Source organism: Colletotrichum spaethianum (assembly GCF_022836535.1).
Source record: "Colletotrichum spaethianum MAFF 239500 DNA, contig10, whole genome shotgun sequence".
Lineage (NCBI taxonomy): Eukaryota > Fungi > Ascomycota > Sordariomycetes > Glomerellales > Glomerellaceae > Colletotrichum > Colletotrichum spaethianum.
Window position 1 is genome coordinate 64,404 of NW_026054780.1, and position 26,225 is coordinate 90,628.

General features: G+C 56.5%; 8 protein-coding genes across 8 annotated transcripts; 5 read left to right on the forward strand and 3 right to left on the reverse strand.

Annotated features, from left to right (window-relative positions):
* Positions 1 to 339: 339 nt before the first annotated feature.
* On the forward strand, positions 340 to 1,768 carry ColSpa_04588 (meiotic recombination protein rec14; the record flags this gene model as incomplete). Its single annotated transcript, XM_049270800.1, has 3 exons — positions 340 to 376; positions 799 to 1,344; positions 1,398 to 1,768. 3 exons carry the CDS (start codon positions 340 to 342, stop codon positions 1,766 to 1,768), a joined length of 954 nt encoding a protein of 317 aa, XP_049126757.1.
* Positions 1,769 to 2,211: 443 nt separating this feature from the next.
* Positions 2,212 to 2,853, forward strand: ColSpa_04589 (DNA polymerase delta subunit 4; the record flags this gene model as incomplete). The annotated part of the gene is made up of 2 exons (XM_049270801.1): positions 2,212 to 2,577; positions 2,683 to 2,853. 2 exons carry the CDS (start codon positions 2,212 to 2,214, stop codon positions 2,851 to 2,853), a joined length of 537 nt encoding a protein of 178 aa, XP_049126758.1.
* Positions 2,854 to 3,131: 278 nt separating this feature from the next.
* Positions 3,132 to 4,283, reverse strand: ColSpa_04590 (quinate dehydrogenase; the record flags this gene model as incomplete). Its single annotated transcript, XM_049270802.1, has 2 exons — positions 3,132 to 3,304; positions 3,356 to 4,283. The coding sequence occupies 2 exons, from the start codon at positions 4,281 to 4,283 to the stop codon at positions 3,132 to 3,134; spliced, it is 1,101 nt and encodes a 366-aa protein (XP_049126759.1).
* A 902-nt stretch (positions 4,284 to 5,185) lies between these two features.
* ColSpa_04591 (ubiquitin-conjugating enzyme E2) lies at positions 5,186 to 7,678 on the forward strand (the record flags this gene model as incomplete). Its single annotated transcript, XM_049270803.1, has 5 exons — positions 5,186 to 5,536; positions 5,702 to 5,872; positions 5,932 to 6,939; positions 6,992 to 7,338; positions 7,390 to 7,678. 5 exons carry the CDS (start codon positions 5,186 to 5,188, stop codon positions 7,676 to 7,678), a joined length of 2,166 nt encoding a protein of 721 aa, XP_049126760.1.
* A 224-nt stretch (positions 7,679 to 7,902) lies between these two features.
* ColSpa_04592 (3-oxoacyl-[acyl-carrier-protein] reductase) lies at positions 7,903 to 9,161 on the reverse strand (the record flags this gene model as incomplete). The annotated part of the gene is made up of 4 exons (XM_049270804.1): positions 7,903 to 8,087; positions 8,230 to 8,316; positions 8,493 to 8,670; positions 8,853 to 9,161. The coding sequence occupies 4 exons, from the start codon at positions 9,159 to 9,161 to the stop codon at positions 7,903 to 7,905; spliced, it is 759 nt and encodes a 252-aa protein (XP_049126761.1).
* Positions 9,162 to 11,448: 2,287 nt separating this feature from the next.
* On the forward strand, positions 11,449 to 13,467 carry ColSpa_04593 (dihydrosphingosine 1-phosphate phosphatase; the record flags this gene model as incomplete). The annotated part of the gene is made up of 4 exons (XM_049270805.1): positions 11,449 to 11,632; positions 11,756 to 11,972; positions 12,033 to 13,297; positions 13,385 to 13,467. The coding sequence occupies 4 exons, from the start codon at positions 11,449 to 11,451 to the stop codon at positions 13,465 to 13,467; spliced, it is 1,749 nt and encodes a 582-aa protein (XP_049126762.1).
* A 2,826-nt stretch (positions 13,468 to 16,293) lies between these two features.
* On the forward strand, positions 16,294 to 21,544 carry ColSpa_04594 (DNA damage-responsive transcriptional repressor RPH1; the record flags this gene model as incomplete). Its single annotated transcript, XM_049270806.1, has 5 exons — positions 16,294 to 16,641; positions 16,711 to 18,827; positions 18,876 to 20,550; positions 20,615 to 21,230; positions 21,483 to 21,544. The coding sequence occupies 5 exons, from the start codon at positions 16,294 to 16,296 to the stop codon at positions 21,542 to 21,544; spliced, it is 4,818 nt and encodes a 1,605-aa protein (XP_049126763.1).
* Positions 21,545 to 22,244: 700 nt separating this feature from the next.
* On the reverse strand, positions 22,245 to 25,093 carry ColSpa_04595 (alanine/arginine aminopeptidase; the record flags this gene model as incomplete). The annotated part of the gene is given in 4 exon segments (XM_049270807.1): positions 22,245 to 22,863; positions 22,921 to 23,288; positions 23,306 to 24,829; positions 25,046 to 25,093. 4 exon segments carry the CDS (start codon positions 25,091 to 25,093, stop codon positions 22,245 to 22,247), a joined length of 2,559 nt encoding a protein of 852 aa, XP_049126764.1.
* Positions 25,094 to 26,225: the final 1,132 nt, after the last annotated feature.

The window sequence follows — 26,225 nt, forward strand, 5'->3', positions numbered from 1 at the left end:
GCTGCGTAATAACGTTGGCATAATGTGTGTATCGGAACTCCGGATCACTCGACTACAAGAGTTCCTCATTCGTGCAAACAGCCATGCTGGATGACCAAACTCGTCCGTGAAAACAAAACCTATAAAGATGGTATGGCAGGAGTGTGCCATTGATTGAGGGAACTTAGAGCGCGGTTTTCTGAAAGCAGAAACGTTTGGTGGTAGTTGACACCCAGATCGCAGATTGGGTGTATGGAAAATAGCTTGACTAGGCAAACAAAATCTTTTGAAGCCAAGCTGATAATGTTCTGGTTCAAGAACATGTCATTCACAAAACCTTCTGTACAGGATGAAATAATCATGTGTGTTTTTCGAAAGGCTCGCAACAGAGGCATTGGTAAGTTTCGCTTGAAATGATGCCACTATTGGAGGTATGACAGCGTGAAGTAGTGTTCGCGAGGCCGATTCCAGCAAGGGTGTTAGGAGCCCCTCCATTGCCCCTCCCTCCCCAACTATCCATTGCAAGGGTCTTTCCTCGCAAATGTGTGATGTCAGCCCCCACCTACCCGACAACATCGCGCTCGCAATTATCCCATTAGCAACCGCGCATCATCCACAGCGGCACAAGCTTCACATGGACTGGCAATCATGGTAAGAGCTACAGAGGTCAGACTTGATTGCAGCGGAAGCTAATTATGGCAGTCGAAACAATATCTGACCACACACACGGTGGACAATGGTGAGCTGGCTCGACCTTGGGAGCTCTGGTGCTTTGAGCTGTTTGAAAGCTTCGCTTTGCTAACACCTTGCGACTCCTAGCCCACATAACCGACATCTTCGGGCTTGCCACGACCCAGAGATCCCTTCTGTCCGCAAGCGGATCGTCCACTCTTCACGTCCACAACACGTTCGACCCCTCGATCCCCATCACACAGTCCATCAGCGGTGCACACAAGCTAGGCTGCCATCACATTTGCACCTCGCGCAATGGCCTCGTCGCTGCCAGCGCAGGTTTCGCCGGCGAAGTGAAGATTTGGGTCGTCGACAAGGATACGAGCGAGTGGAAGCTGCACTCGGAGATCACAAACCAGGCGGCCAAAGCTGGCGAGGTGTGGGCCATTGCCCTCAGCGAGGATGGCAAGTTCCTCGCGGGAACGACCTATGACGGCCGGGTGAACGTCTGGGACGTTGGTGAAGAGGGAACGCCCAAGATCAGAGAGTACGAGACTGGCAGTCCGGGCTCGGGAAGTTTTGGCATGTCGGTCGACCTGAGCCGGGATGGAAAATACACTGCCAGTGGTCATGAGAATGGTGCTGTCTACGTATTCAACAACGATACTGGACGGCTGTTGTTCTCCTTGCCCAGTAAGCCCCTCCGAAAACCGTTCTGAACAACCGCTTGCTAACACTGTATTCAGGTCTGGTCAAGTCTGTCCGCGCTGTGGCATTTTCCCCTGGAAACACAAGACTTGCTGCTGCAGGAGATTCATCCATTATTGCACTCTACGATATCAAGAATGGCGAGCAGGTCGGTAACATGACAGGCCACGCCTCTTGGATCACTTCAATCGACTGGAACGACAGCGGCGAATATCTACTCAGTGGCGCTATGGATGGCAAGGTCAAGGTATGGTCTGTTGAGCGCAGCGCCTGTGTCGCGACGCATAGCGAGACGGACAAGGCATTATGGGCTGTCAAGTGGCTCCCGAAGACTGGAAAGAACGAGTCTTTCTGTACGGCGGGTGCCAACAGAAGCATCTCGTTCTACAGAGAAGCTACTGGAGCATAGACGGAGAGGGGAACCTAAAAAAAGTTGTTGCGTGTCTAAATACCCTGGTGCAAGGCATTACGTTACGGCAGATATGAAAACAGACGATAGAGACATGCCGATGATGAGCACAGTGCCCTAGACAGTGAGTGTTATGATTAGTACTGTCATGCCCGTGACATGACACGTGCTTTCGTACCAACCTCGCGTTGCCCCGCCAAATTAAGGCCCCTGCCACCTTCTTGCCCATTTCGTCATTCACTGCCCATTGGTTTGGTAACAGAGGATTACATTGCGACGACACCGATTGGCGACATTATCTGAAGCATTTGCATCCAAACCGAGATACCCTAGACTTACCACCGCCCAGGTTATCGGTATCTTTATATCATCGGCCGCATTGCTTGGTCTTCATTCCCGTCAGGCATTCATCACACCCTGGTCAATCACACATCATTCATACGATGCCCACCACCCGGAGATCAGCAGGAGGAGCCCGAGCCAGACCCGGCCCGACTCGGGGCCAGTCGACCATCAGCTTCTCTCATAGAGTCTCCAAGCCCGTACCCAAGGAACAGAAGAAGGCTGCCCTCACCTCTGCCGTTGAGAGAGCGGAAATTGGCAAGCCAGCCAAGGATGAAGAAGAAGCGAACGAAATCCAACTCGACGAGCCCGCATCCCCAGAGATTGAGGAGCCGGACGTGAAGGAGGAAGTCCCCGAGAAGTCGGAGTCTGTGACCAGGGCCGAGAAGATCAGCGACGCCCAGATCAACAAGTACTGGAAGTCGGTTGAAGCTCAGCGAATTGCGCCTAGGGTTCATCAGAAGGACGTAAGTTTGGCAGAGAAGGTGCTGCGGTACTTTGATGTCAGCTCGCAGTACGGCGTGAGTCTCTCTGTCCATCAAACATTGTTACGATGCTAACATGACGCCCAGCCCTGCATTGGTCTGCAGCGCATGAAGCGTTGGCAGCGGGCCGAGAGACTGGGTCTCAACCCGCCCATCGAGGTCCTTGCGGTGCTGCTCAGGGAGCAGAAGAAGGGAGCTTCTCTTGAGCGGGCACACATGGACGAGCTCATGAACTCGACGGCAGTTGGGACCGCCTAAGGATAAAATGTTTAGCAGGAAGTGTGTGTGTGTGTGTGTGTGTGGGTGTGTGTGATTAAGATGCAAGCAGGGGAGTTTGGAGTTTGAGCAATTGTTTTATGAACCAGTTCTTTGGAGCAAACAACTTGCAGCAGGAACATACGAAGCATGCGAGACGAGAACTTGCTATACGTATAGTCAAAGGAGATTCTCCACGCTGGATAACAGCAGTCCAGAATTATACCCCTTGCCAGAGGCTTTGATTGTCACTGATCTTTACGGTGACGTTTCGAGCTGTTCTAGTACCAGATACTTCTCGTCCGGTGATGTCCCACCGTCTCTGTGCCAGCGGCCTCCAACTCCTTCATGGTATCATACAAAAAGAAATCAATCAGAATGGCGTTGACGCTCGTTCCGGGGTGCTCCTTCTGGATTTCCCGCTTAATGAGCTCGACGCACCAGATACTGCACGCTGGCTCGTTGTTAGCACGTCAATCACAGTGTCTTGTTTCATTGGCCTCACCTCTCATCTGCAACTCCAACCTCGATCCACTTTCAATGACTCGCTTGTCGATAATAGCCGTCGCCAGCGAAGGGCTATAGTACAAGCAGCCCATGGTATTGAGGATCTGCGGAACGCGGTAGTCGGCGAACATTGTAATCTTGTCAATGTCACGGAAGGCACCGATGCCCTCGCCGCCAAAGCACGCCCAGATATCCGCCACGAGGATTTGGGCCCTCTTGAGGATCCTCACGGGCTTCCGACGACCCTCAAACTTGTGCTCATCACGGAAGCAATCAAAGTCCCGGGCGAGCAGGTTGACCAGCCTGGCGGCAGAGCCGTTGGCGGCCTCGATGAGCTTCGTGACGCTGCAGTTGTACCTCTCATACAGCACGGTGCCGGCCTCACGCAGGCACGCCAGACGCTCCTCGAGCAAGGGCATCTCCTCCTCCGTCTTGGAGCGGAAGACATGCCTCATGAGTTCCATGTTACACTCGTCCTCGCTCTGCCAGAAATCGGAGCTGGTGATGGGGATGCCCTCGTCGAGGGCGCGCTGAAGAGAGGCGACCATGCTCCAGTAGCCGGTCCAGGTCTTGCCGCGGTACTCGACGGCGTACCTCTCATCCTGGGGCTTCTCGGACCAGAAGCAGAAATTGAGCAGGTCCATGGTGAAGATGAAGGCCGCGGTGGCCTCGTCCTTGGTCTTGGGGTGCAGCTCATGCTCGGCCCAGGTTGAGGTCGAGTACTGCTTGTGCTCCATCTGAGCGTAGATGGTGGCGGCGGCGCGCTTAGTGGCCCTCATGTCGATGGCGACGTCGATGGAGTTGTCGTAGACAAACTCGGCGCCATCGAGGACACCCGTCTCCGGCTCATCATCGACGTTGAGCTTGCCCTGGAAGTGCTGGCGGAGGAGGGCCAAGAGTTCGGGGTCGGCCTCGTCGTCGGACATAATGGGCGTACCGGGAAGGGGCCTCCTCTTCAAATGGAGTCCGGCCTATGTCTTTGGAGGGGGATCTGCACGAATACGGCCTTGGGCTTGGCTGCACCTTGATGCTTCTGGCCGGCTGCTTTGCAATCCTTTTGCTGAGGGGACGACGGCAGCGCGGGTTTGAACGTTGGACTAGGCGGCTAAGAGACCCATACTGCTGCACTGACCCGTTTGTTTTTTTTGTTGGATCACCGCTTAATTGCAGGCGGCGATCATCCCAGACGTCCCCTAATGGTCAATTTCATTTCTACTGTTATCTCTGATCCCCTGTTCCAATGTTCAATCCGCTGCTTGCTATGTGAAAAGAGGTTTAGCCCGCAGGTCTGCCGGGAACCGTTAGAGGCATAGCGAACGTTCGGGAGTCAGCAAGCGAAATGCGGTCACTGAGGCACCTTGTCAAGTCTGGATAGGTACAAGTCCAGCGTCTGACAGTGGCTATAGGGTGCACCAGGCCACTGAGGTTACAGCGCCCTCCAGTAGGCTTTCGCTGTGAGTGAGCGAGACCCGCTATTTCGGCCAATCATAGGTCGAGCGCGGCAAGTCCCCAGGAACCAACAGCTCGAATCCCTGCTGAATCTCGTCACCGGCTGCCGGCATTGGCTGGAGCCTTGCTCTGGGCGATCGTTCCTTCCGGTGACCTTAGGAAAACCTCAACCGTTCTTCGCAGCCTGCAGCCTCGCCCTCCGTGCTGAAACCACCCGCCCTCGTCTCATCCATCCCACCTGCGCGCGGCTTATTCCTCCCTCCTTCTCTTCCTCCCACCTCGCGATTGTTGCTCCTCGTCACAACCTTGCTCCGTCGCAATACCGATTGACAATCATTGACGCACAGGACAACCTCCACAACACTGCGAACTGAACCCGATGGATCCCACTGCGGAAGCGGGAGCAGCTGCAGCTGCAGCAACAGCCGCAGAGCCGACCGCGCCCGCCGCGACACCAACGACCACTGCACCACCACCAGAGCAACAGCAACAGCCAACGCAACCGCAAACCACCACGGCTCCCGCTGCGCAGCCGCCCGCGCAGCCGCCCGCGCAATCGGTGCAGCAGCAGCAACAGCAACAGCAACAACAGCAGCAGCAGCAGAAGCAGCAGCAGCAGAAGCAGCAGCAACAGAAGCAGCAGCAACAGCAAAGACCACCTGCCGTTCAGCCGCGCGATCGATTCTACCAGCAATCGCTCGGCGGAGCTTTGAACGCCAATGTCAAGAAGGTAGGTCGCAACCCTGTTGAGCCCGGCGCATCAGCCCACGCGACCTCTCCCCTAGCGCAGCATCCATCCACCGAGCGCGCTGATTATCTTGCACCCTCATGAAACGACGCGATAATGGTATCCTGTTCATTCGGAGATTCAATGGAGCTAACACCCACCGCACAGGCCCGCGTTTTGATGGTCGGAGCTGGCGGTATCGGATGCGAGCTCCTCAAAAACCTCGTACTCACGGGCTTTGGCGAGATCCACGTCGTCGATCTCGATACAATTGATCTGAGCAACCTCAACCGACAATTCCTCTTCCGATACGAACACATCAAAAAATCCAAGGCTCTGGTATGGTCCCCGAAACTGCGATGTAGGTTTGGATGCACTGCAGTACTGACTCGTCGAAGGTGGCCAAGGATGCGGCACAGCCTTTTAACCCCAAGGTCAAGATCGTTGCCCATCATGCGAACATCAAGGATTCCCAGTTCAATGTGAAGTGGTTCCGGGACTTCCACATTGTTTTCAATGCGCTGGACAACCTAGAAGCAAGACGGCACGTCAACAGAATGTGCTTGGCTGCCGACGTTCCCCTGATTGAGAGCGGCACGACTGGGTTCAACGGCAACGTCCAAGTCATCAAGAAGGGAGTCACTGCATGCTACGACTGCACCCCTAAGGAGACGCCCAAGTCTTTCCCGGTTTGCACCATCCGAAGCACGCCGAGTCAGCCCATACACTGTATCGTCTGGGCCAAGAGCTACCTACTCAACGAAATCTTCGGCACGAGTGAAGACGAGTCTGCTTTCGACAACTCAGCCGATGCCGATAATGCCAAGGAGATTGAAGAGCTGAAGAAGGAGGCCGCCGCTCTCAGAGCGATTCGTGAATCACTGGGTACCGAAGCCTTTCCTCAGCTTCTCTTTGACAAGGTGTTCAACACCGATATTTTGCGATTGGCGTCTATGGAGGACATGTGGAAGTCCAGACGGAAGCCCGAGGCCCTTGACTACAAGACTCTGTCGGAACAGTCGAAGGACGCCCTTGCGTCAAAGGAGGCAATTCTGACGGACGGACAAAACGTGTGGACGTTGGAGCAGAATTTTGCAGTGTTCGTCGACAGTCTGGACCGGCTGAGCAAGCGCATGCAGGAGCTGAAGAAGGCTCACCAAGACGCACCTGGACCGGAGCCCCTGATCACTTTCGACAAGGACGACGAGGACACATTGGATTTTGTCACAGCCAGTGCCAACATCCGATCATTCATCTTCGGCATAGAGCGCAAGTCCCGTTTCGATATCAAGCAGATGGCGGGCAATATCATCCCGGCCATTGCGACAACCAACGCAATTGTCGCAGGCCTGTGTGTTCTTCAGTCGTTCAAGGTTCTGAGAGGTGACTTCACTCAGACTAAGGAGGTAAGGTCAAAACTCTGTCGTTGCCAGGATTGTGGTCTAATGTTCTACTTAGGTGTTCATCTCTCCTCATAACCCTGCTCGTCTGCTCAACTCGAGCAAGTACCGACCTCCCAACCCAGATTGCCCGGTGTGCAGCGTATATCAGACGAGCGTGTATGTCGACTTGTCCAGAGCTACGCTCAAGGATCTCGTCGAGGACTTTGTGCGTCTGGAGCTTGGCTACGGCGACAAGGAGTTCGCCGTGAACAACGACGCAGGCCCGCTCTACGACCCAGATGAGACAGAAAACTTGCCCAAGAAGCTCAGCGACCTTGGCATCAAGGAAGATACTTTCCTCACCGTTATCGATGAAGACGATGAGGAGCCCTTCGTCAATGTCGTCATCAGCATCCAGGAATCGTACGTCTATCTATCCATCTATAACCAAAAAGCCCACTAACACCCTTTCAGCAAGGAACCCTTGGAAGACAAGCCTGTCAAGGGCTTGGTTGCGGATCAGAAACCCGAGATTCCTCGCAAGCCAAAGAAGGAGACCCCGGCGGAGTCTAACGGCACAGCTGAGCAGAACGGCAAGCCCACCGTCGATGTCGAAGGAGAGTCGGCAAACCTCAAGCGGCCTCGGTCAGACGATGGCGACGAACCGATTGAAGCAAAGAAGGCCAAGGTTGCCGCAGCAAGCAACGACGACGTGGTCGTCGTGGATGATTCGACAGGTGGCGCAATCGTCATCGACGACTGATGATGGTCAGGGGTGCCCCTCCGACTAAAATGGGGGAGCTCTACGCCAGCTCAGACAGCACTTAACCCGCCATCCAGATTTAGGATGCAGTTATTGGCATAAGTGTTTTGGGCGAGAAAGACGGCAGCATCGGCCACCTCGTCAGGCCGACCTAAGCGCCCTAGTGGAATTCGCTTTTCGAGGGGTTCCTTCGACATTGCTGTGATAATAAATATGTACATTAGCTATGCTCTGACCAAGGGCATCGACCTACGGAACCCTCGGAAGCCGATCTCGCAGCTGGTGATGCAAGCGAGGGGGAGTTTGGGCCTCTTACAAGCAAGCATGTTGGTTTCTATGTAGCCAGGGACGATGGCATTGGTCCTGATGCGCAGCGGTCCCAGCTCAACGGAGAGGGCGTGGGTGAGGCCTATGGGAAACGGCATCGCCAGATATTAGACTTGCTCTATTACACTGGGGGTGGGGAGACCAAGAAAAATACAGCAACGCAGAGTTTGCACGATGTATGAAAACGAAGGGAAAAGAAGCAAAAAAAATAAACAAGAACGTACCAATGATACCGGCTTTTGACGCGGCGTAGACACTGGTGCCAGGGCTACCCTTTTCGGCCAGCAGGCTTGCAACGTTGATAATGCAAGCTTGTAAGTGGGACGACGTGGTCAGCAGGACTGTAACCGCAGGACGTGCACTGCATGCACGAGGCTGTCCCATCCGTGCGGAAGTAGCGATCAGATCGATCACACGGTGTGACGAGAATCATACGTATGAGACTGTTATGCTGGGGAGGAGAAAGGGGACCGTTGCCATGACTTACCATCCCTGTCTGCGCGCCTGCGCTTCATGCGCTGAGCCATGTACCTCGACATGAAGATTGTGCCCATAAGGTTGGTGTCCACAAGTTCCCTCGCAGCCCGCGGGGAGGTGTTCTGCAACAGCTGGAATTGCGCAATACCCGCCGCGTTGACCAGAACATCTATCTGGCCCGTACGTTTCTACAAGTGGAGGGGATGCCCCTGTCAGTTTGATGTGTTTTGCAGTAAGTAGGGCGTCACGTAGGTAGCCTCGTTTTATATACGGACGCAGCCTTTGGATATCGTGATGAAATGAGGAGCTGAAGAAGAAGAGAGAAGAAGGGAAAGGAAAACGTAGGGAAAGGAAAGGGGGGGAGACAAACCCAGATGTCATCCAAAACGGCATCGTCACGGCCGTCGGCGGAAACGTCCATGACGGCGTAGGAGTGAACGGGCTTTTCTCCGTTGGCGGGAGGTGAAGACGTTGTGGCCGCGGTCAGAGGAGCGAGGCGGGAATCCCGGAAGGGCGGCAGGCGGGCGCAGAGATCGCGCAGCTTGTCCTCCTTGCGGCCGAGGAGGGTGACGAGGGCGCCCTCGGCGGCGAAGCGGGCGGCGATGGCGGCACCGATGCCGCCGTACGCGCCGGTGATGAGGCAATGGCGGGCACGGAGGGGGAGGAGGGGAGCGGCCATCTTGCGTGTGGGTTGCCTTGATGGTTGCTTTGCTTAGCCAGGATGAGACGGGTGGGAAGCCAGGATAGATGAGAGCTCGCCTGCTGCTGTGGCTGTCCGTTCTGGTGAGCTGCGTTGAGGTAGGTATGTAGCTTGGTGGGAATGCGGAAAGGGAGCTTTGGACGTGTCGACTGGGATGTCTGAGTTTGATTCTGGGGGGTGAGGGGGGGGGGGGGGACCAAACCGATCTGCCGGCTTTGCCAACCTGCTTCAACACGGATGATCGAAATCCAAAGCAACCGCTGTTAAAGAAGGCAAGTCGGGTATCAAATGAACCCTGTACAATCGGAGCTTTTTCTGATACTCATCTTGCATCTCGTCTCGAGGTTTCACGGTGGTACGATTTCTTTAACTACTGCACCGGAATCTGGGGTGTAGTACAAAACACCCTCGTGGCTTTACGTGGGAATGTCAGGCCCGTTAGATAACGGACAACCGGATGAATGGCAACTAGGTAGGTCACAGAGTCATGTTCTCGAAAAGCAGAAAGAAGCCCCTCGGACATGGAAAACGGTCCGCTCATGGACAATGCAAATGCGGAATGCACCTCACAGTATGAAATTCCCGGTGCGGAGATGTGTGATAAGACAAGTCAAGGACAGGATGGGATGAGACAAGAGCAAGAGGTCCCGAGACTGGAGACCTTGAGCAGAATAGAGCTAATCTGGGAAGATGCTTGACTTTGCTTGGGCGAGCGGGTTTGTTTGTGCGCAACGACTGTGCCCCCCTCCCCTCTCCAAGGACGGGAGGGCAGCTTGGGCAAGCAAGGCAGGCAATAATGGCATTATCTGCAGTGGTCTTTGTGTCTCTGGTCAGTGTCAGAGAGAAATCTGATTCCGAGGCTTCTCCATTGCAGCTCATGTTCAAGCTCCCAGATGGTGAGACAGGCGTCCGTCCATTGGGAAAGGCCCGTCATGGTGTGTTCTCCACTCCTTCTGGTGCATGGAAGGAAGGTCATTCCTGAGGTCTTGTGGATAACGTGCTGCTTCGATGGCTAGTAACGGCTGCGTTCGTGCATCTACGCATCTTGGTCTCGTCTTGCGGCGCCTGGTTTAAAAACTGATAGCCCAGCTAGCTGCGGGGTGTGTAACAACTAGACGACTGCTACAGAGGCATGGAAGCAGAGGCATGCAAGGTAAAAGAAATTAGACAGATCCCGGTCGATTTCCCCCCAAGAGTGCGGAAACAGGAATTGCAGTGGTCCAACCTCGGAGGGCGAGAGCTATGGGGTACATCAGCCAAAGTACCTGTGGACTTGCAAAAGGCTATTTATTGGTGATGATGGTGTTGAGCTAAGGCGTGCCCCGCCGTTGTCGATGTCAGGGGCCACCACACGGCACACGCAGCGAATGCGCCGCTTACTTCTACGTTCACGGCGAGACTGCTGCATCGTCGTGTAGTTCGGTTTGCTTGTCCGTCGCCGTTACTGCCAGGTACCGATCAATCTAAGATGTCTCGTGGTGCCAGACACCAGCGCTAGCGCGGGACCCTTTGATCTCGTCCCAACTTGTCGACGATTTGCCGTTTTATTCGACATTGATTTGCAGTTGCGAAGCGACACTGTCGTCTTCCTCCTCGGTTGCCGTCACAGGCTCGCCCTCCTTATCAGTCGTTGTTCTCTCTCTTTCTCTTTCTCTTTCAACCTTGGCTCGTCCCGCGGTTTCGCCCGCAAGGTAGTTCACGGTACTTTGACTGCAAGTACCGATCGGCCCCCCCCGACCCCGAGAACAGGTCCCCGAGCCAAGGTACTTCCTCCACACCACGCCACGCCACGCCAGCGGTTCCAGTTGCAGCAGTTCGAGTGCCAGTTACAGTTTCCCGCGCCCGTTGGTGGTACGGACGCAACATCGCAATCCCACCATCAGCTTTGCTCCAGCTTTGCGAATTTCCCGTCCTTCTTCCTCTCTTCCTTTCCCTCCCGCCCCCCAAACATCGCAGCCTTCGGAAATCGTCTTGCCGCTGGTGATCTCCTGCCACGCAACCGCTCGTTTTTCAGCACCAAAACGAACTGTCCCTTTTGGACTGGCAAATGCGCAGCCACCTACCGAGTTGTCGAGCAAGTGCAACTGCGTCCGCTTCCCCTCCACCTTAAACGCTTACACTGGCCTGCCCCGACCCCGACCCTCCTCCTAGCCACGATCCACCTGGCCGCACAACTGCAAACCAACACCCGACTCGAACCACCTAACCCTCCCACGAGACAACGAATGGCCGTATGCCTCACGATCGCGACCTCCGACAACGCCTGATGACTAGCCACACCAACGGCGCCGCACTGGCGCCGAAGCCCGACCCGGAGCGCCGCGATGCTACCGTCTCGAACCCTACAGCCGCCGACGCAGCTGCCGTCGCCGAGGCCCCCGCCCCGCCTCTCATCACGATCAAGGGCCCCAGCGACGCGCCCGACGCGGGCCTGAGGAGCCTCGATCATTGTACGCTGTTCTAGCCTTCCAGCTTTGTCTTCCCTCGTCCAGGCTCTCCTGCCTCGAGCCCTGCGCATTGCGGGGCGGCTGTTACGACCCAAGAGAGATTGAGCTGACCTGGCCATTGAACAGACAAGAGAGCGCTGCCGACATGGCGATACCGACTGCGACAGTGGATGCTGCCACTGATCCGATGGGAGACCCCCTATCTGGCTTACCTGCAGGAGATGATGCGCACCCCGTGGCTCGATAGTTACTTTGCGATCACGGCGAACCTCGGCACCCATACCTTCTTCATGATCGGCTTGCCCATGCTCTTCTGGTGCGGCTACGCTTCCTTCGGCAAAGGGTAAGCAATCGTCCACGTGCGTACCTGTCGAGGGCCTATCTAACTAGCTGTGATCTCCAGTGTCATCCACATCCTTGCTGAGGGCGTCTTCTTCACTGGCTTCATCAAGGACTTCTTTTCGCTCCCGCGCCCGCTTTCCCCGCCGTTACACCGAATCACCATGTCCGGTTCCGCCGCGCTGGAATATGGCTTTCCGTCAACCCATAGCGCCAATGCAGTGTCAGTGGCCGTGTACGGCGTTTTGCTCCTGCGCAGTCCCGACAATACTATGCCGGAATCCACCAAGACCCTCCTCGAGGGACTATCGTACTTCTATGCGATCTCTATCGTCTTCGGCCGTCTGTACTGCGGCATGCACGGCTTCATCGACGTCGTTGTAGGATCGATTCTGGGCGCCGCCATCTCGCTTGTCGAGTTCCACTACGGTCCTCCTTTGGATGCGTACATGCACAGCAGCTCGTGGTGGGCGCCCGTCATCGCCGCTCTCGTGATCATTGTCCTGGTCAGGATTCACCCGGAGCCTGCGGATGACTGTCCCTGCTTCGACGACAGTGTTGCTTTTGCTGGCGTAGTCATCGGCCTAGAAATTGGAACATGGATGTACGGGCGGACGTCAATCGATTCCTTCGGGGGATCCGCCCACAGCGTCCAGTCCCTCGACCTCGGCGCCCTCGGGTGGCACATTGTCCTGGCCCGCATCGTGTTTGGCGTCTTTGTCATTTTTGTGTGGCGGGAGGTTATGAAGCCGACCATGCTCAGGATTCTGCCGCATCTTTTCCGTCTCTTGGAGAAGGTTGAGTGGAACCTTCCTCGACGGTTCTTCACCCCGGCGTCCAAGTACAAGGTTATTGACCCCGGCTCGCGGATGGATAACCTCATCCCCTCCGTCAGGGACTTCCCCCGTGTGGTTCAGTCTATCCGTCACCCCACGACGCGTGGCCGTTCAGTATCGATCGGACCCCAGAGTGCCGCCGATGCGTATGAGACGCTGGCATACCGCGAGCGTCGGCGGCGGGAGAGCATCGGCAGCAACGGCAGCATCAAGAGCAAGGGTAGCATGCACGAGCTTCGGGAAAAGAGCGGCGACTGGGAGGGGAAGGGAGCGACATCCGGTGTACAGGGCCATCACGGCAACTCGCTACATGACTTTGAGCGCATGATGGGTACGGGCAGCGTCCTGGCGAGCCCGAGCGAGGAGAAGGGAGAGCTGGACCTGACGGTTGGCCAGCAAGACGAAATCAGCGAGAAGGAGATGTTCCTGCGACTGATTCGACCTCGAGTGCGTTACGACGTCGAGGTGGTCACCAAGTTGGTTGTTTATACAGGTACGTGCTGTGCGCCTCTTCCGTAGGATCCGGCACACCCCGCCTCGGTTCTGGGTCTTCTCCACAGTTGCTGACAGGTAATGACAGGTATCGCATGGCTAGGCGTCGGCCTGATCCCCATGATGTTTGAGTTGGTTGGCCTTGGATCGAAGCACCTCCGCACTGCCTAACTCAAAACTCTTGTTCTGGACGGGGTCATTCAAAGATACTATCCAACCCGTCTTCTTCTTTTTGTCTTTTCTCTGCATGATGCATAGGCACGGATCTACCGAGAGCGTGCCGGTAGGAGGAACGATGGGAATGCAAGAGACGGACGTATAGACTTATTATTTTTTGACGAAAGCACGACGTATTGTATATTCTTCTGGCGCTTGCATCTACCTAGGGACGGGGTTTGAAACTTTTTGCTTGGCGGTTTGTCAGACCCGTCGTCTCCCCCGTAATGATATGGGTTCCCCTCGGCGTTTATGGGCAGGGGAAAGAAAGCTGTTGTGCTGTGTGTAAGGGTTCAGGTGGCAATGTTGTGAGTTTTGCTTGGCGAGGCTAGAGTGAAAGAAATATCAGAGCTTTGCTGCTTCGAAATGAGAATGGGCGGCGGCTTTGTTCACGAGTGTTACACCCGCAGCGCGGTTTGTTCGTGATGTGCATGTTGCTAGGCCTCGGGGACGGATGCCTTGTTGCCGCAGGCTGCAGGTGAGATACGTTAGGGGGGAGATAAGTAAGGTACACTGAGGCAGAAGAGGTGAGACGCACGAGGCAGCAGCAGCAGCAGCCACGTTGGCATGCCGTGTTCTAGTGCGTGCTTTTTGCAAATCCCCTCGCTTTGTGCCGGTTCTACCACGGTCACACTCATCGCTTTCGATTCTTGATGCCACATGTTCTCCGTCCATCTCTGGCAGATCGTAGCCATGGCTGCAGAATCCCATGATGGCTTCGTATGAGGTCGCTTTGGCAGCAATCGTGATGGCTCGTGTCGAACACCCATTTCAAAACGTAAGTCACAGGCCGTCCATCATCAAGGACCATCTCCGCTGACCCTCATGTCAAAAGCCTAGCAAGCATCATCACCGTCCCTGTAGGCCTGGATTGGGTAGTCGTGCCAGACCGCATGTCAGATGGAAAATCATCCCCCCTGCGTGGAGCTCGAGATCCACGTTTATAGTTCACGCCATCTCCGGGGTCGAGGACTGGCCTGTGGGGGCTTGCGACCCAGATCTTCAGAGTTCTCCTCCCATCCCGCCCCTCACGGCTGAATGCGGAGTTGCTGTCGCTGGACTACATACATATGGTGCCGCCACGAGAGGGGCTCATGACGATGCTACCCCTCGAGTGGAACCTCGCCGTTTTTCGGTCTTGAGAGCGCAGAGATGGACGCTGAATCGTACAATATCACCTTGATGGCAGGTCTCGGTCGTTCACGTACAAGTGCGGCAACTAGACAATCGTGGACCACGTGCGTGCCTCGCAGGCCCCCCAATGTGCTACTGCCTTGTCAGGGGAGGGGAGGATTGGATCATCAGACGATCGGCTTGCCGCGGCGGATGATCTTGACTGGTAGGGCTGGTATGGGTCCCGGGAATTCGGAACACGGAGCGACGCCGCATGCCCCATGCTAGATTATCAGATCTCGAGGCCCGACTGCATTGGGCGAAGCTTAAGCCTTTCGACGAGGTGGCCGACCCGATTCGCGTTCCTGACGCGATGTCTCCCTTTGTCTTCGCTCATCTGCTGAGGGTCCCCGCCGGTGTCACTGCAAGCCGACACATCCTCCGACGGACCCGTATTCCGCGCAAGACAACGTCTGATGGCAGCTGTCAAAGAAGCAATGATTCTGCGATGCAGCGACGAGACCTCGGCCTCGTTTGTATGTCGACAGCTGCGCAAACCAAGTGCGGATCAACGGCTTTCGTTGTCTACTTTCTTACCAACCAAGAAGGAACGCAATGCCAGCGGGGACTCTACAAAAGTCTCTAATATTGACACCGACAGCCAATATCGTAAAAGCTGATGGTCGCTGGACTGTGGGAAATGCGCATAATTCGCAATCAAACGGGGTTGTCTTTGGCGAAAAGTGCGGTTGCAAATTACGGCCAACGAGCGACGTCATTTGCTGCAGTCCTTCGGTGGCCGGCATTTTGCCTCATCGCCTTAGGCATTAGGGAATTCCCAGTCGGGCTAGCGTGGATCTAATCGAGGGGGAAAAGCGAAGAAGCGAGGGAAGGGGAAGAGGACGGGGAGGCGAAGAAGGAAGGGGGACAGCAGCGGCGGCATCAAGTCGCACGGGCGGGTGCTGTTTCCTATTTGCACGTCTGCCAGGTTTTCCCACTCGCTCCCGGAAAGAAACTGCAGAAGGGAACCCAAGAAGGTACGACCTCGGCCTCCCGCCCCACACAGCTTAGCACCAGCACCAGCACCAGCCGCAGCCGCATCTGCCCGATGTTGCAGCTTCTTCCTCGACACCTTTGATTTTTGGTCTTTACAACCGAATGAGAGGAGCAAGGATCACAAGCTCTCGAGTATCCATGGTAATCTGGAATCCTGCATCGGTTTGGCCCTCTCCATCGACAAAGTCTTTTTTTTTCTTTTTCTTATTTCTCCATCATCATATCCCACGAAGCTGGTTGCTTGTTGAATTTGTGCAAGGTGCAGAGCAACAGGACGACGACCTTGGGAGGTGCACCCCTTCGCCCTTTCCTGCGCCCAGCCCTGCCTGGTTCATCAGCCCAGATTCGCCAGAAATCGGCCCATTTTAGCGAGCTGGTACAGCCAGAAAGCACTTTCCTGCTGTTCCCTACAGTGGCCAACCACCCCCCACAGGATCTGATAACCAAACAAACGAATCTATTCTCCGCACTCAACGAGACGTCTGCACCTCATATTTTCGGCGACTTGACTAAACCAGCTTGCGCGCCATTCACTCACGACTCGGCCATCTTCAAGAGGTGCAAACCAAAAGTCCGAAGTCGCATGCACGGTCGCATGTAGTCCCCTTTACGATGTCGACCGACGCTGCCAGCGCTCCAATCCCGGAGCCTGCAACTGTGCCGGCGCAAGCGACCACCACTGCCGACCACGACCAGGAGGAACCTGCGCTTGGCCAGATCGAATGTGCGAAGCCCGCCTTCCTCCACTCGCCTCCCGACAGCAATAATGCGCACAAGTCGGAAGCCAGCGATTCTGAGCTTAGCGACCTCGACGAGGATGCCGTTGACCCCTCTGCGACGGCGAAACAAGATGAGGCGCCCGTCGAGGACGACATTGGCGAGGTCCTTCCCGACCACTGGTCCGGGACCGTCCCTGTCTTCAAGCCGACGATGCACCAATTCAAGGACTTTAAGTTATTCGTACGCCTCCCCAGCCTCCCACCGTTTCCGCCCTGTGCCACCCTCGACTGACTCTGAATGCGCCTGTAGATGACCAAGGTCGACCATTATGGAATGAAGTCCGGTATCGTCAAGATCATCCCTCCCTCCGAGTGGAAAGAATCCCTCCCGAGGCTCGACGACCTTGTGAAGCAAATCAGGGTTAGGGAACCAATCAAGCAAGACATAATGGGGTCCAATGGAACATACCGTCAAGTCAATATCCTACATCAGCGATCCTACAACCTGCCGCAGTGGCGGCAACTCTGCGACCAGAGCGAACATCAACCCCCCGCGAGGCGGGGCGAGCGCCGAGCCAACGTTGAAAAGCCGAAGCCCCGATCTGCTCCCAAGCCTCGCGCAGAGGCGAAGTCGACTTCGTCAGGTTCTAAGAAGAAGGGCCGAGGTCGACCGCGCCGCGGTAAGGCCAAGGGCAAGGGTCAGGACGAGGAGGACGACGCTCCAGAAGATGAGAAGCGCCCAATGACCCCGGTATCACCCAAGCCCGACGCCGACGTTGAGGTTAAGAAGGAGGAGGTTGTCGACTCGGTGGAAGATCCGGGAATGGATGTGGACGACGAAGAAGAAGAGCCACGCACCTTGGGTAGAATGGGCCGTATGGGTGGCGCAAGGCCGGCGAAGCCAAAAACCCAGACCGTCTCGGCTCGTCGGAAGTACAGCAAGAGAGAAGGCTCCGCTATGATTGATGAAAAGGCATTTGAAGATTTCGACTATCAGATGGACGTGTCCGACTATACGCCGGAGCGCTGCGAGGAGCTTGAGAGGATATACTGGAAGACCCTTACCTACGCTCCACCGCTCTACGGCGCAGATCTCATGGGCACGCTCTTCCACGAGTCGACGGAAACCTGGAACCTGAACAAGCTCCCAAATCTGCTGGATGTTCTCGGCACAAAAGTACCCGGTGTCAACACGGCTTATCTCTACTTGGGCATGTGGAAGGCCACATTTGCGTGGCATTTGGAGGACGTCGACCTCTACAGCATCAACTATCTCCACTTTGGTGCCCCGAAACAATGGTACAGCATCTCCCAGGCTGACGCCCGTCGTTTCGAGGCTGCCATGAAGAATATCTGGCCTACCGACGCCAAGGCTTGTGATCAGTTTCTTCGTCACAAGGGATTCTTGATTTCCCCGTCACATCTGAAGCAGCACTACAACATCACAGTCAACAAGTGCGTCTCATACCCGGGCGAGTTTGTTGTCACGTACCCTTACGGTTACCACTCGGGCTACAACTTGGGTTACAACTGCGCCGAGGCTGTCAACTTCGCGCTTGATTCGTGGCTTCCCATGGGCAAGATCGCCAAGCGTTGCGAATGCGCCCAGGCACAGGACAGTGTTTGGGTCGATGTGTACGACATTGAACGAAAACTTCGCGGCGAGCCGACTCCCGAGTACGAGGAAACTGAAGAAGAAGATGACGAGGATGATGAGGATGAGGACGAGGACGATGCCACTGGCCTTCCATCACCGCCTGACAGCAATGGCGTCGTCAAGCCAGCTCGAAAGCGGAAGCGCGGGGCTGGAGACAAAGATGGCAAGAAAAAGGTCAAGAAAATCCGGCTCAAGGTCAAGACGCGCGCGGAGCCAATCTGTTGCCTGTGCCCCAACGACATCCCCGGCGCAGAAATCTTGCCGACAGACGATGGCCGAAAGGCGCATCGCATGTGTGCCCTCTACCTCCCCGAGACGTACATCGACACGGTCGAAGACAAGGAGATTATCGCCAATGTTGCCAACATCAACAAGGAACGCCTGGACCTCAAGTGTCTCTATTGTCGATCCAAGAAGGGCGCCTGCTTCCAGTGCTCCCAGAAGAAGTGTGCCCGTGCTTACCATGCAACTTGCGCGGCAGCGGCAGGAGTTTTTGTCGAAGAGGCCGAAGTTCCAGTCTTTGGCGAGGATGGCACCGAGTACAAGGAGCAAGCATTCGAGTTCAGCTGTCGCTTCCACCGCACCAAGCGTGACAGGAAGTACGATGGCGACGCCCTGGAGGACGATGTCCGTATCCGCGAGGGTGCGGCAGCGCTCAAGAAGGGAGAGATCTGTCAGCTGCAGTATTTCAAGGGCGACATTTTTGCTGGCGTTGTGGTGGAGAACCGCTCGGACGAACAGACGCTGCTTCTCGACATTATTCCTAACGGGTATGCTTCTTCGAAATCTTTGAATGAACCAAGACTAACACGAACTAGCGATCGTCTCGAGGTTGAATGGAAATGGCTGCTGCTGCCTGACCCGTCTGACTACCATCTCCCCAAGGCATCAGCCAAGGCTATTCCGATGCCATCTTCACAGAAAGCTAAGGATCAACTTAACGCGAAGCGTCCTGCCGACGAAATTCCTCGCAAGGACGCTCCATTCGTTGAGGGCTTCACATGGGCAGAGTTCCACCCATGTGACGAATGTGCCAACCCAAATCAAACCAAGGTTGATCTGTCGAAAGACAACCAAGTCTGGCATTACTTGGGCAAGACGTCGACGGAGGCGAAGGCACAGTACTCCGAGGATCCCATCAAAGAACTGCACAACCCCAAGAGTAACTTCCTTGACACCATTCCCAAACCCCCTAAGCCTGTCTCTGCAAGCACGACGCACCGTAGGGTGTCAAACATCCCACCTCAACCATCACCCCTGTCTGCACCGGGACCGGCTGTCCAGAATGGGCCCAAGTCAGAGAAGCCATACGTGTACAAACCTAGAAAGCCTGTTGAAACCAATTACGCCGGTACAGGATCCTTCAGTACGCAGAAGTTCACGCCCAAAGCCTCGACACCTCCGAGCCCGATGGGACAACAGCTGCATTTCGGATCGGATCCCCGATACCCAACAGCGGGAGCTCCATACGTCCAGCAAAGGTTTACGTCTGATGTCCATCAGCAATACGTCCCTCGCGCTAGTCCTGCTGGTCAAGGCTATTATTCGAGTCCGGGTGCGATGCCCCGGCCAAGCCCGTACAGCGCACCGGGCCCGCAAACGACAGGTGGCGCGCGACCGGCGCAGCAAACATGGGCGACGACGTCGCAGAGCCCCAGGCCGCAACTTCCGCATGGCAGCTCGCATGGCAGCTCGCATGGCAGCTCGCATGGCTCAGGTCAGCAGACTCACCGCAGATATTCGGCTGCGCCCACGCCTTCGGTTGCTATGAAGTATGCCTTCTTCCAGGTGCACCACAACAGGTTAGAACTCCCCAACGCCACCGTGCTCGTTAGCATTACTCACACCCTTCTTAGAGACTCGAAGACATACCGAACCCCATACGCGCCATGGGGCGGCTTCACCAACGGGTATGAAGGTAATTTGCGAGCTCATCTTATGCGGACGTCTCCAGAGGCCTTTTTCAAGAACCGACAAGGCTCCGTCCAAGGAGGTACCCCGACGCCAAACCCACCCGCACGTCCACAGGCACCAGGCTACAGTGGGCCGTACTACAACACACTGACAAACACAATGCCGCAAGGCTCTATCGGCATGTACGGCGTGAAAACAACCGCTCCTTCGTACTCGTCGCCCGCACAACAGGCGCCCCAGGACGGCACAAGACCGCAATATCCTGCATCAATGTCTCCATCTCCCGCAGCGAACAGCGCCCAATCCACACCCAATGGACATGGAAATGCCTGGCATGCGCAGCAGTCGCAGTCGACGCCGCTGCATCCAGCAATTCGGCCACAGTATGGAACCTGGACGAACCAGCCGCAACGGTCTGCACAATCTCCATCCCAACTGGCGCAGCAACAATCTTCGCAGGCGCCTTCGCAACAGCAGACAGCGCAACAGCTTACTGCTGCTGCTGCTACTCAGTCTCAACCGAACCAGACGAAACTCCAAGCCGCAGCAAAGTCTGCTGCGCCGAAGGTTCAATACAAGGTACATTCACTTCAGCAGTCTTCATCACAGACCCCTACCCGATTTCAAACTAATCGTACTATAGATTCCCGAGAAGCAAACTCCGGTTCCTTTACCGGCCAAGTACCTTGCAGCTATGGGCAAGTTACCCTCGGCAGCCACTCCGTCCAAGAGCAGTTCGCAGACGAATGGGGCAACTTCTCAGGATCCCAGTCCATCTCCAGCTTCTGGCCCGGCCAAAGACACTGCCCGCAGCACACCGGCAACTACCACTCAAAGTCCTTCGAGCCAGGCCAGCGCCCCTTCACAGCCAGCGGCGACCTCAAACGGCCTTATGACGCAGCCAGCGTCTCGGGTCTCTCAGACTCCTGTGCCAGTACCGCACACACCCGTTCCGGCGTTCAACTCTCGGATGCCATTCACAAACCAGTCCTCAACTACGGCGTTCCCTCGACAGTCTGCTCAGCCCAGCCAGCCTGCTCATCACTATGCTCAGTCATTCACGGCACCATTGACACAGCACTTCTCGCAGCCCGTGAGCCAGACCTCCACAGAGCATCACACTCTGAACCCGGCAGAGATCCTGGCACAGATTGCCACGCAGCCGCGCATGAACCCGCCTACTCCTACGACACCTTCGCACCAGTCGATGCCGTCACCGGCGCCACAGACTGCTGCCGTACCACCTTACCAGAGCCATGGTTCGACCTGGGGGGTGACGCCCCAGGCAGGGCAGCAGGCAGGATATCAGCCACAGGGTTATGCAGCTCCGCCAGGACATTACGGGCAGCCGGTACAGCACCACCACCAGCAACATTACCAGCACCAGCACCAATACCAACCACAGCAGCACCATCAACCGAGCCAGCCGCGACCCCTGCAGAGCGCGAAGCCGCACCACCCAGCCCCGCAAGCCTCTGAGGGGGATGTACCTCTCCCAGAAGTCCCTGCAGACTCGACGGCGCTCGTGGAGAGAATGATGCAGAACCTCCGCCGCGCCGCATTCCAAGGCTAATTCAACAAATGGGTCCCCACTGCACCCCCTCGCGCGCACTTGTTGGACTAGTCTATACTACCCAAACGAAGTAGGGCTCGCCACCTACCGGGAAGCAGAAGCAAGCTCTTGTGAGGCAATGGAGGCCAAGAACCCAGACGATGAAAAAGAGGAAGTGAGACATGTACGGTACGAAGAGATGCAATGGGGTTGCTTGATTTTTACCGGCGTTTGGCGGTTGTTTCCCACATTCTTCGACCCGCCCGCGAATTTTGTCAGGGCCGCGTATGGATGGATGAGCGGAGCGGATGGGATTATTGTTTTTTTCTTTGCAAAGCGTACATTGGTTCGGAAACGAGACGATGAACTGGACGAGCCCGGGCAAGGGCTGCCTGGCGTCTCGAATGTATACATAATGAATCTGTCTCATTTCCCAGTAACGGAAGCCGTTCCTGTTCTCTGTGCGATGCTGGGTTTAACATCTTCAGGAGATGGATAATGCATCTCACTCGCATTCGCTCAGTGGTGTGGGGGGTTCCGGCGGAGGCCACGATAATTTTCACTTGGCAAACATCACAAGCGGTTAATTCAGTGCATGACAAACGTAAACAATATTTTGACTTTTTGTTCCTACAAGCTGGCTTCCTATAGCCGGCTACAACCTGGCGGCAACGTGCGTTTTCTCTACCCTGCCAGGTTCAGTTGTTCCTCCACCCTTGATTCACGCGTACTTGTTGGCGACAAGCCACTCCTTCAACTTCTCGGCGTCGCGCTCACGGTAGGCGGCGCGGCCGCGGACCTTGTCCTTGACGGTCTCGAGGGTGCGGCTGAAGGCGCTCGTGTCCTTGTCGGCGAAGAAGGCCTCGATGTCCTCGACGGCGGCGAAGTCGGTGAACTTGCCGAGCGAGACCTGGATGAAGCGGTCGACGACGATGGGGTTGCCGAGCTTGGAGACGCAGGCGTCCCAGTTGGCCTTGACGTAGTCCCACTGCAGCTGGCGGGCGGCCGAGTTGCCGGCGAGGGCAGAGCCGAGGGAGTGCATGTCGCCGGCGGGGACCGAGTCCGAGGCCGGGGCGGGCGGGGACTTGTTGAAGAGGAAGGGGAGGAGGGTGTTCTTGATGATTTCGGGGTCGCGGACGAAGCCGAGGTTGGAAAGGCAGATCTCCTTGCCGTCGATGGCGGGGGTCGTGAACCACTCCTTCTTGAGGGCCTCGACCGCGCGGGCGGTGTCGTTCTTGATGGCGACGCGGAAGACGGGGGTGCGGAGGGCCGGGTGCAGCGGGTTGGACTCGGGGGACTCAACCCAGGCATTGAAGCGCTTGGTGGCCTCCTCGGTGACGCTGTTGATTGTTTGTTAGCCTCGAGCAGCAGAACGTATAGGGTCTGTATGTACTTACCCAGCGTGGCCGTTGACACCGGCAGTCACGAGGACTCTCTTGCGCAGCAGACCGTCGAGGTAGCTCTCACCCTCGGGGAAGTCCCAGCCCATCTTAGCGACAACGTCGTTGATCAGCTTCAGGGTGAAGGCCTCGAGGCCCTTCTTGATGGTCTCGTCGTCGCTGAAGATGGACTTGACGAGGGCGATGGAGTCGAGAACTTGGCTCCACACTAGGTAGTTGTCCTCCTTGGCAAAGCCCTGGACGAAGGACAGCAGGGCGGCGGTGGTGCCGTAGCCGGAGAAGGCGAGGTCGGCGGCCGAGCCGATGATGGCGATCTTGTCCTCGGTGCTGAGGCGGTCGAGCTGCTGGCCGAGCTTGAGGAGGCGCTCAGGGGGTAGTTGACGCGGTAGAAGCCGGAGGCGCCCGAGTTGAGCTTGTAGAACTCGGTGTCGATGTCGCGGATCGTGTCCTCCTTCTTCTCAAGAGACAGCGACGTGATGCCCTTGGCGCCGACCTTGCCCTCGAGCTCGAGCGGGATCCACCAGGTGGTCTCGTCGTCCTCGGGCTTGACGTCGCCCGTGGACAGGAAGCGGGACTGCTTGACAGAGATCTGACCGGGCTCCTCGGCGACGGTCAGCACGGGGTGGCCGATCTTGGAGATCCAGGGGCCCATGAGCTTGTTGACGTCCTTGCCAGAGGCCTCGGTGAGGGCATCCCACAGCGCCTTGGTCTTGGCGTTGCCGTACTGGTGGGCCTTGAGGTAGTTGGACACGCCCTTGAGGAAGGTGTCGACGCCGAGGTGGTTGGCGAGCATACGGATCGCGGAGCAGCCCTTGAGGTAGCTGATGTGGTCGAAGATCTGGTTGACGTCGAGGGCGTCCTTGACGGGCACGTGGATGGCGTGGCTGGCGCGGATGCCGTCCAGCTTGAAGGCCATCTCCATGCCTTCGTTGACAAACTGCGACCAAACCTGCCACTCCGGGTGGAGGTAGTCAGTCGCGTGCCATCCGACCCAGGTGGCGAAGCCCTCGTTGAGCCAGAGCTCGTCCCACCAGTCCATGGTGACGAGGTTGCCGAACCACTGGTGGGCCAGCTCGTGGGCGACGACGTAGGCGACGCGGTTGCGGTACCTCGCCTCGGACGTCTTCTCGTCGAAGAGGACGGCGGTGGTGCGGTAGGTGACGAGACCCCAGTTCTCCATGGCGCCGTGCGTGAACTCATGGACGGCGAGCAGGTCGGCCTTGGGCAGGGGGTACTCGATGCCGAAGATGTCGGAGAAGAAGTCGATGATGCGGGGCGCGTGCCACAGAGCCCAGCGGCCCTGCTCCTTGAGACCGCGGGTGGTGTAGACGCGGACGGGCAGCTGCTTGCCGTTGTAGCGGCGCTCGGTGAACTCCTCGACGTACTCGAAATCGCCGACGGCCCAGGCGAGGAGGTAGGTGCTCATCTTGGGGCTGGTCTCGAAGGAGACGAGCTGCCAGCCTTCCTTGGTCTTCTTAGTGTCCTTGACGGGCATGTTGCTGAGGGCGACCTGGTCGTCGGGGATCTCAATCTCAAAGTCGAACGTGGCCTTGAGGTTGGGCTCGTCGAAGCAGGGGAAGGCGCGGCGGGCGTCGCAGGACTCGAACTGGGTGCTGAACATGTAGTGCCACTCGTCGTCGCGGGGCACCGACTTGGCGGGCTCGACGGTGGGCTTATACTTGCTGCGGTAGAAACCGGCCATCTCGTTGTTGATGATTCCCTCGAATTCGATGGTGAGGGCAGCCTTCTGGGCCTGGGGGATCTCCTCGTCAAAGGTGATGGTGGCGCGCTGCTGCTTCTCGCCGTAGCTGAAGTTGGAGGTCTCCCATGATTGCGTCGACTTTGTGTGGCCGACGGCGATCTTTGCGCTGAGGAGCTTGATCTCGAGGGCGTTGAGGACGATTTCCTTTGTGGGCTTGACAACTTCGGCGTCGATGCTGCAGGGAAGTCATGAGAGTCAGCAGCGAGCTCGTGAGTTCAAAAATTGCTGGAGCTGGAGCTGTAGCTGAAGCTGAAGCTTGAGCTCGGGCGGTGTGCGAATGAGGGGCAAGGGTGTGTGTTCTTACGTCACGGTTCCCTTGTAAGTCCAGTCCTTGAAGTTGAGGTCTCGGAGCGACAGGACGTAGTGGGAGGGCCGGATGGACTCCGGGAGGACTTCGCGATCAGCCATGTTGCCAACTCTGCTGGCGTACAAGGCCTTGTCGGATGTGGTGATGGTCGAGCAGTAGTTGCGGCAGCGGTGGTGGTGGTGGGAAGGTGCGGGGAAAGAGGAAGGTCGGCTGTGGCAGCTGGGATCGCGGGGAGGTTTATGTCAGTTTCCAAGAACAAAGAAAGACCGAGACGGGTTGAAATGGTTCAACCGGACGAGGGAACATGGAAGAAAAAGAAGATGTACAGCTCCACAAGTGTGGCCTTCCTACTTGGGACTTTTCGAAAAGCGGCAAGCGGCTATGGTGGGTTTCTGTTTGGCGATGGGAACTGGGTAACGGTGCAGTGCAGCAGATTGGAGAGAGAGAGAGGTGGGAGAGTTCCAAGGTGGATCAGTGGTGATGGCTCCGAGGTGAGGGGCAACGAGGGGCAGACAAAAGGTCCCTGCATGGGTAAGGTTGGTTTGGTTAAGTGGTGTGTCTCTGGGCCCGGCCACTCATGAGTAAGCCTGGTTGACAGTGTCCACCAACAGGAACCTAGTGCTATTGGCCACTAACACCTTCCAGTACAGGTAGTGAGAGTGATTGAGTGAGGGTTCCTCTTGCAACTCGGCTCAGGCAGGCCTTACAGAGACATGTGTCTTCTTCTGGGAGTTGCTGAACCTTTGCTATCCGAGATGGGGGGCCCAGACTATGGAGATGAAGGATGGGGACATGTAGAAAGACGGCAAAGAGCCACTTGACATACCTCGCAGCAACGAAGCCATCGCGGGCAACCCTTCCGACATTCGGGGTAGACCAGAGAGGATTAGTAGTCGTAACAGTGGCAGCTGCCCTGAAGACGGATGTGTTCGAGAAACGGCGCGTGAAGCCAATGTTATACAAAGGCGAAGTCAAAGACGGTAATGAGTCGCGAAATGGTTGTACAGAAAAGGGGGTAAACAGTGGTGATACAGAGCCGTGGCGGCGGACGAGACCGTGGGCGGCGGGAATCCCACGCGCCCACGTCCGTCCAGCCAGCTGCCCGATCGGGTTCATCCTCTCGGCCGGCCCGCAGGAGAAGCCAAAGAATGGGAAAGCGCTACGGCTCTGCCTCGTCTAGAGCCGTGTGGTTTGAGGCAGGTCGTAGACAATCAACCTCTCTGACTGACCATC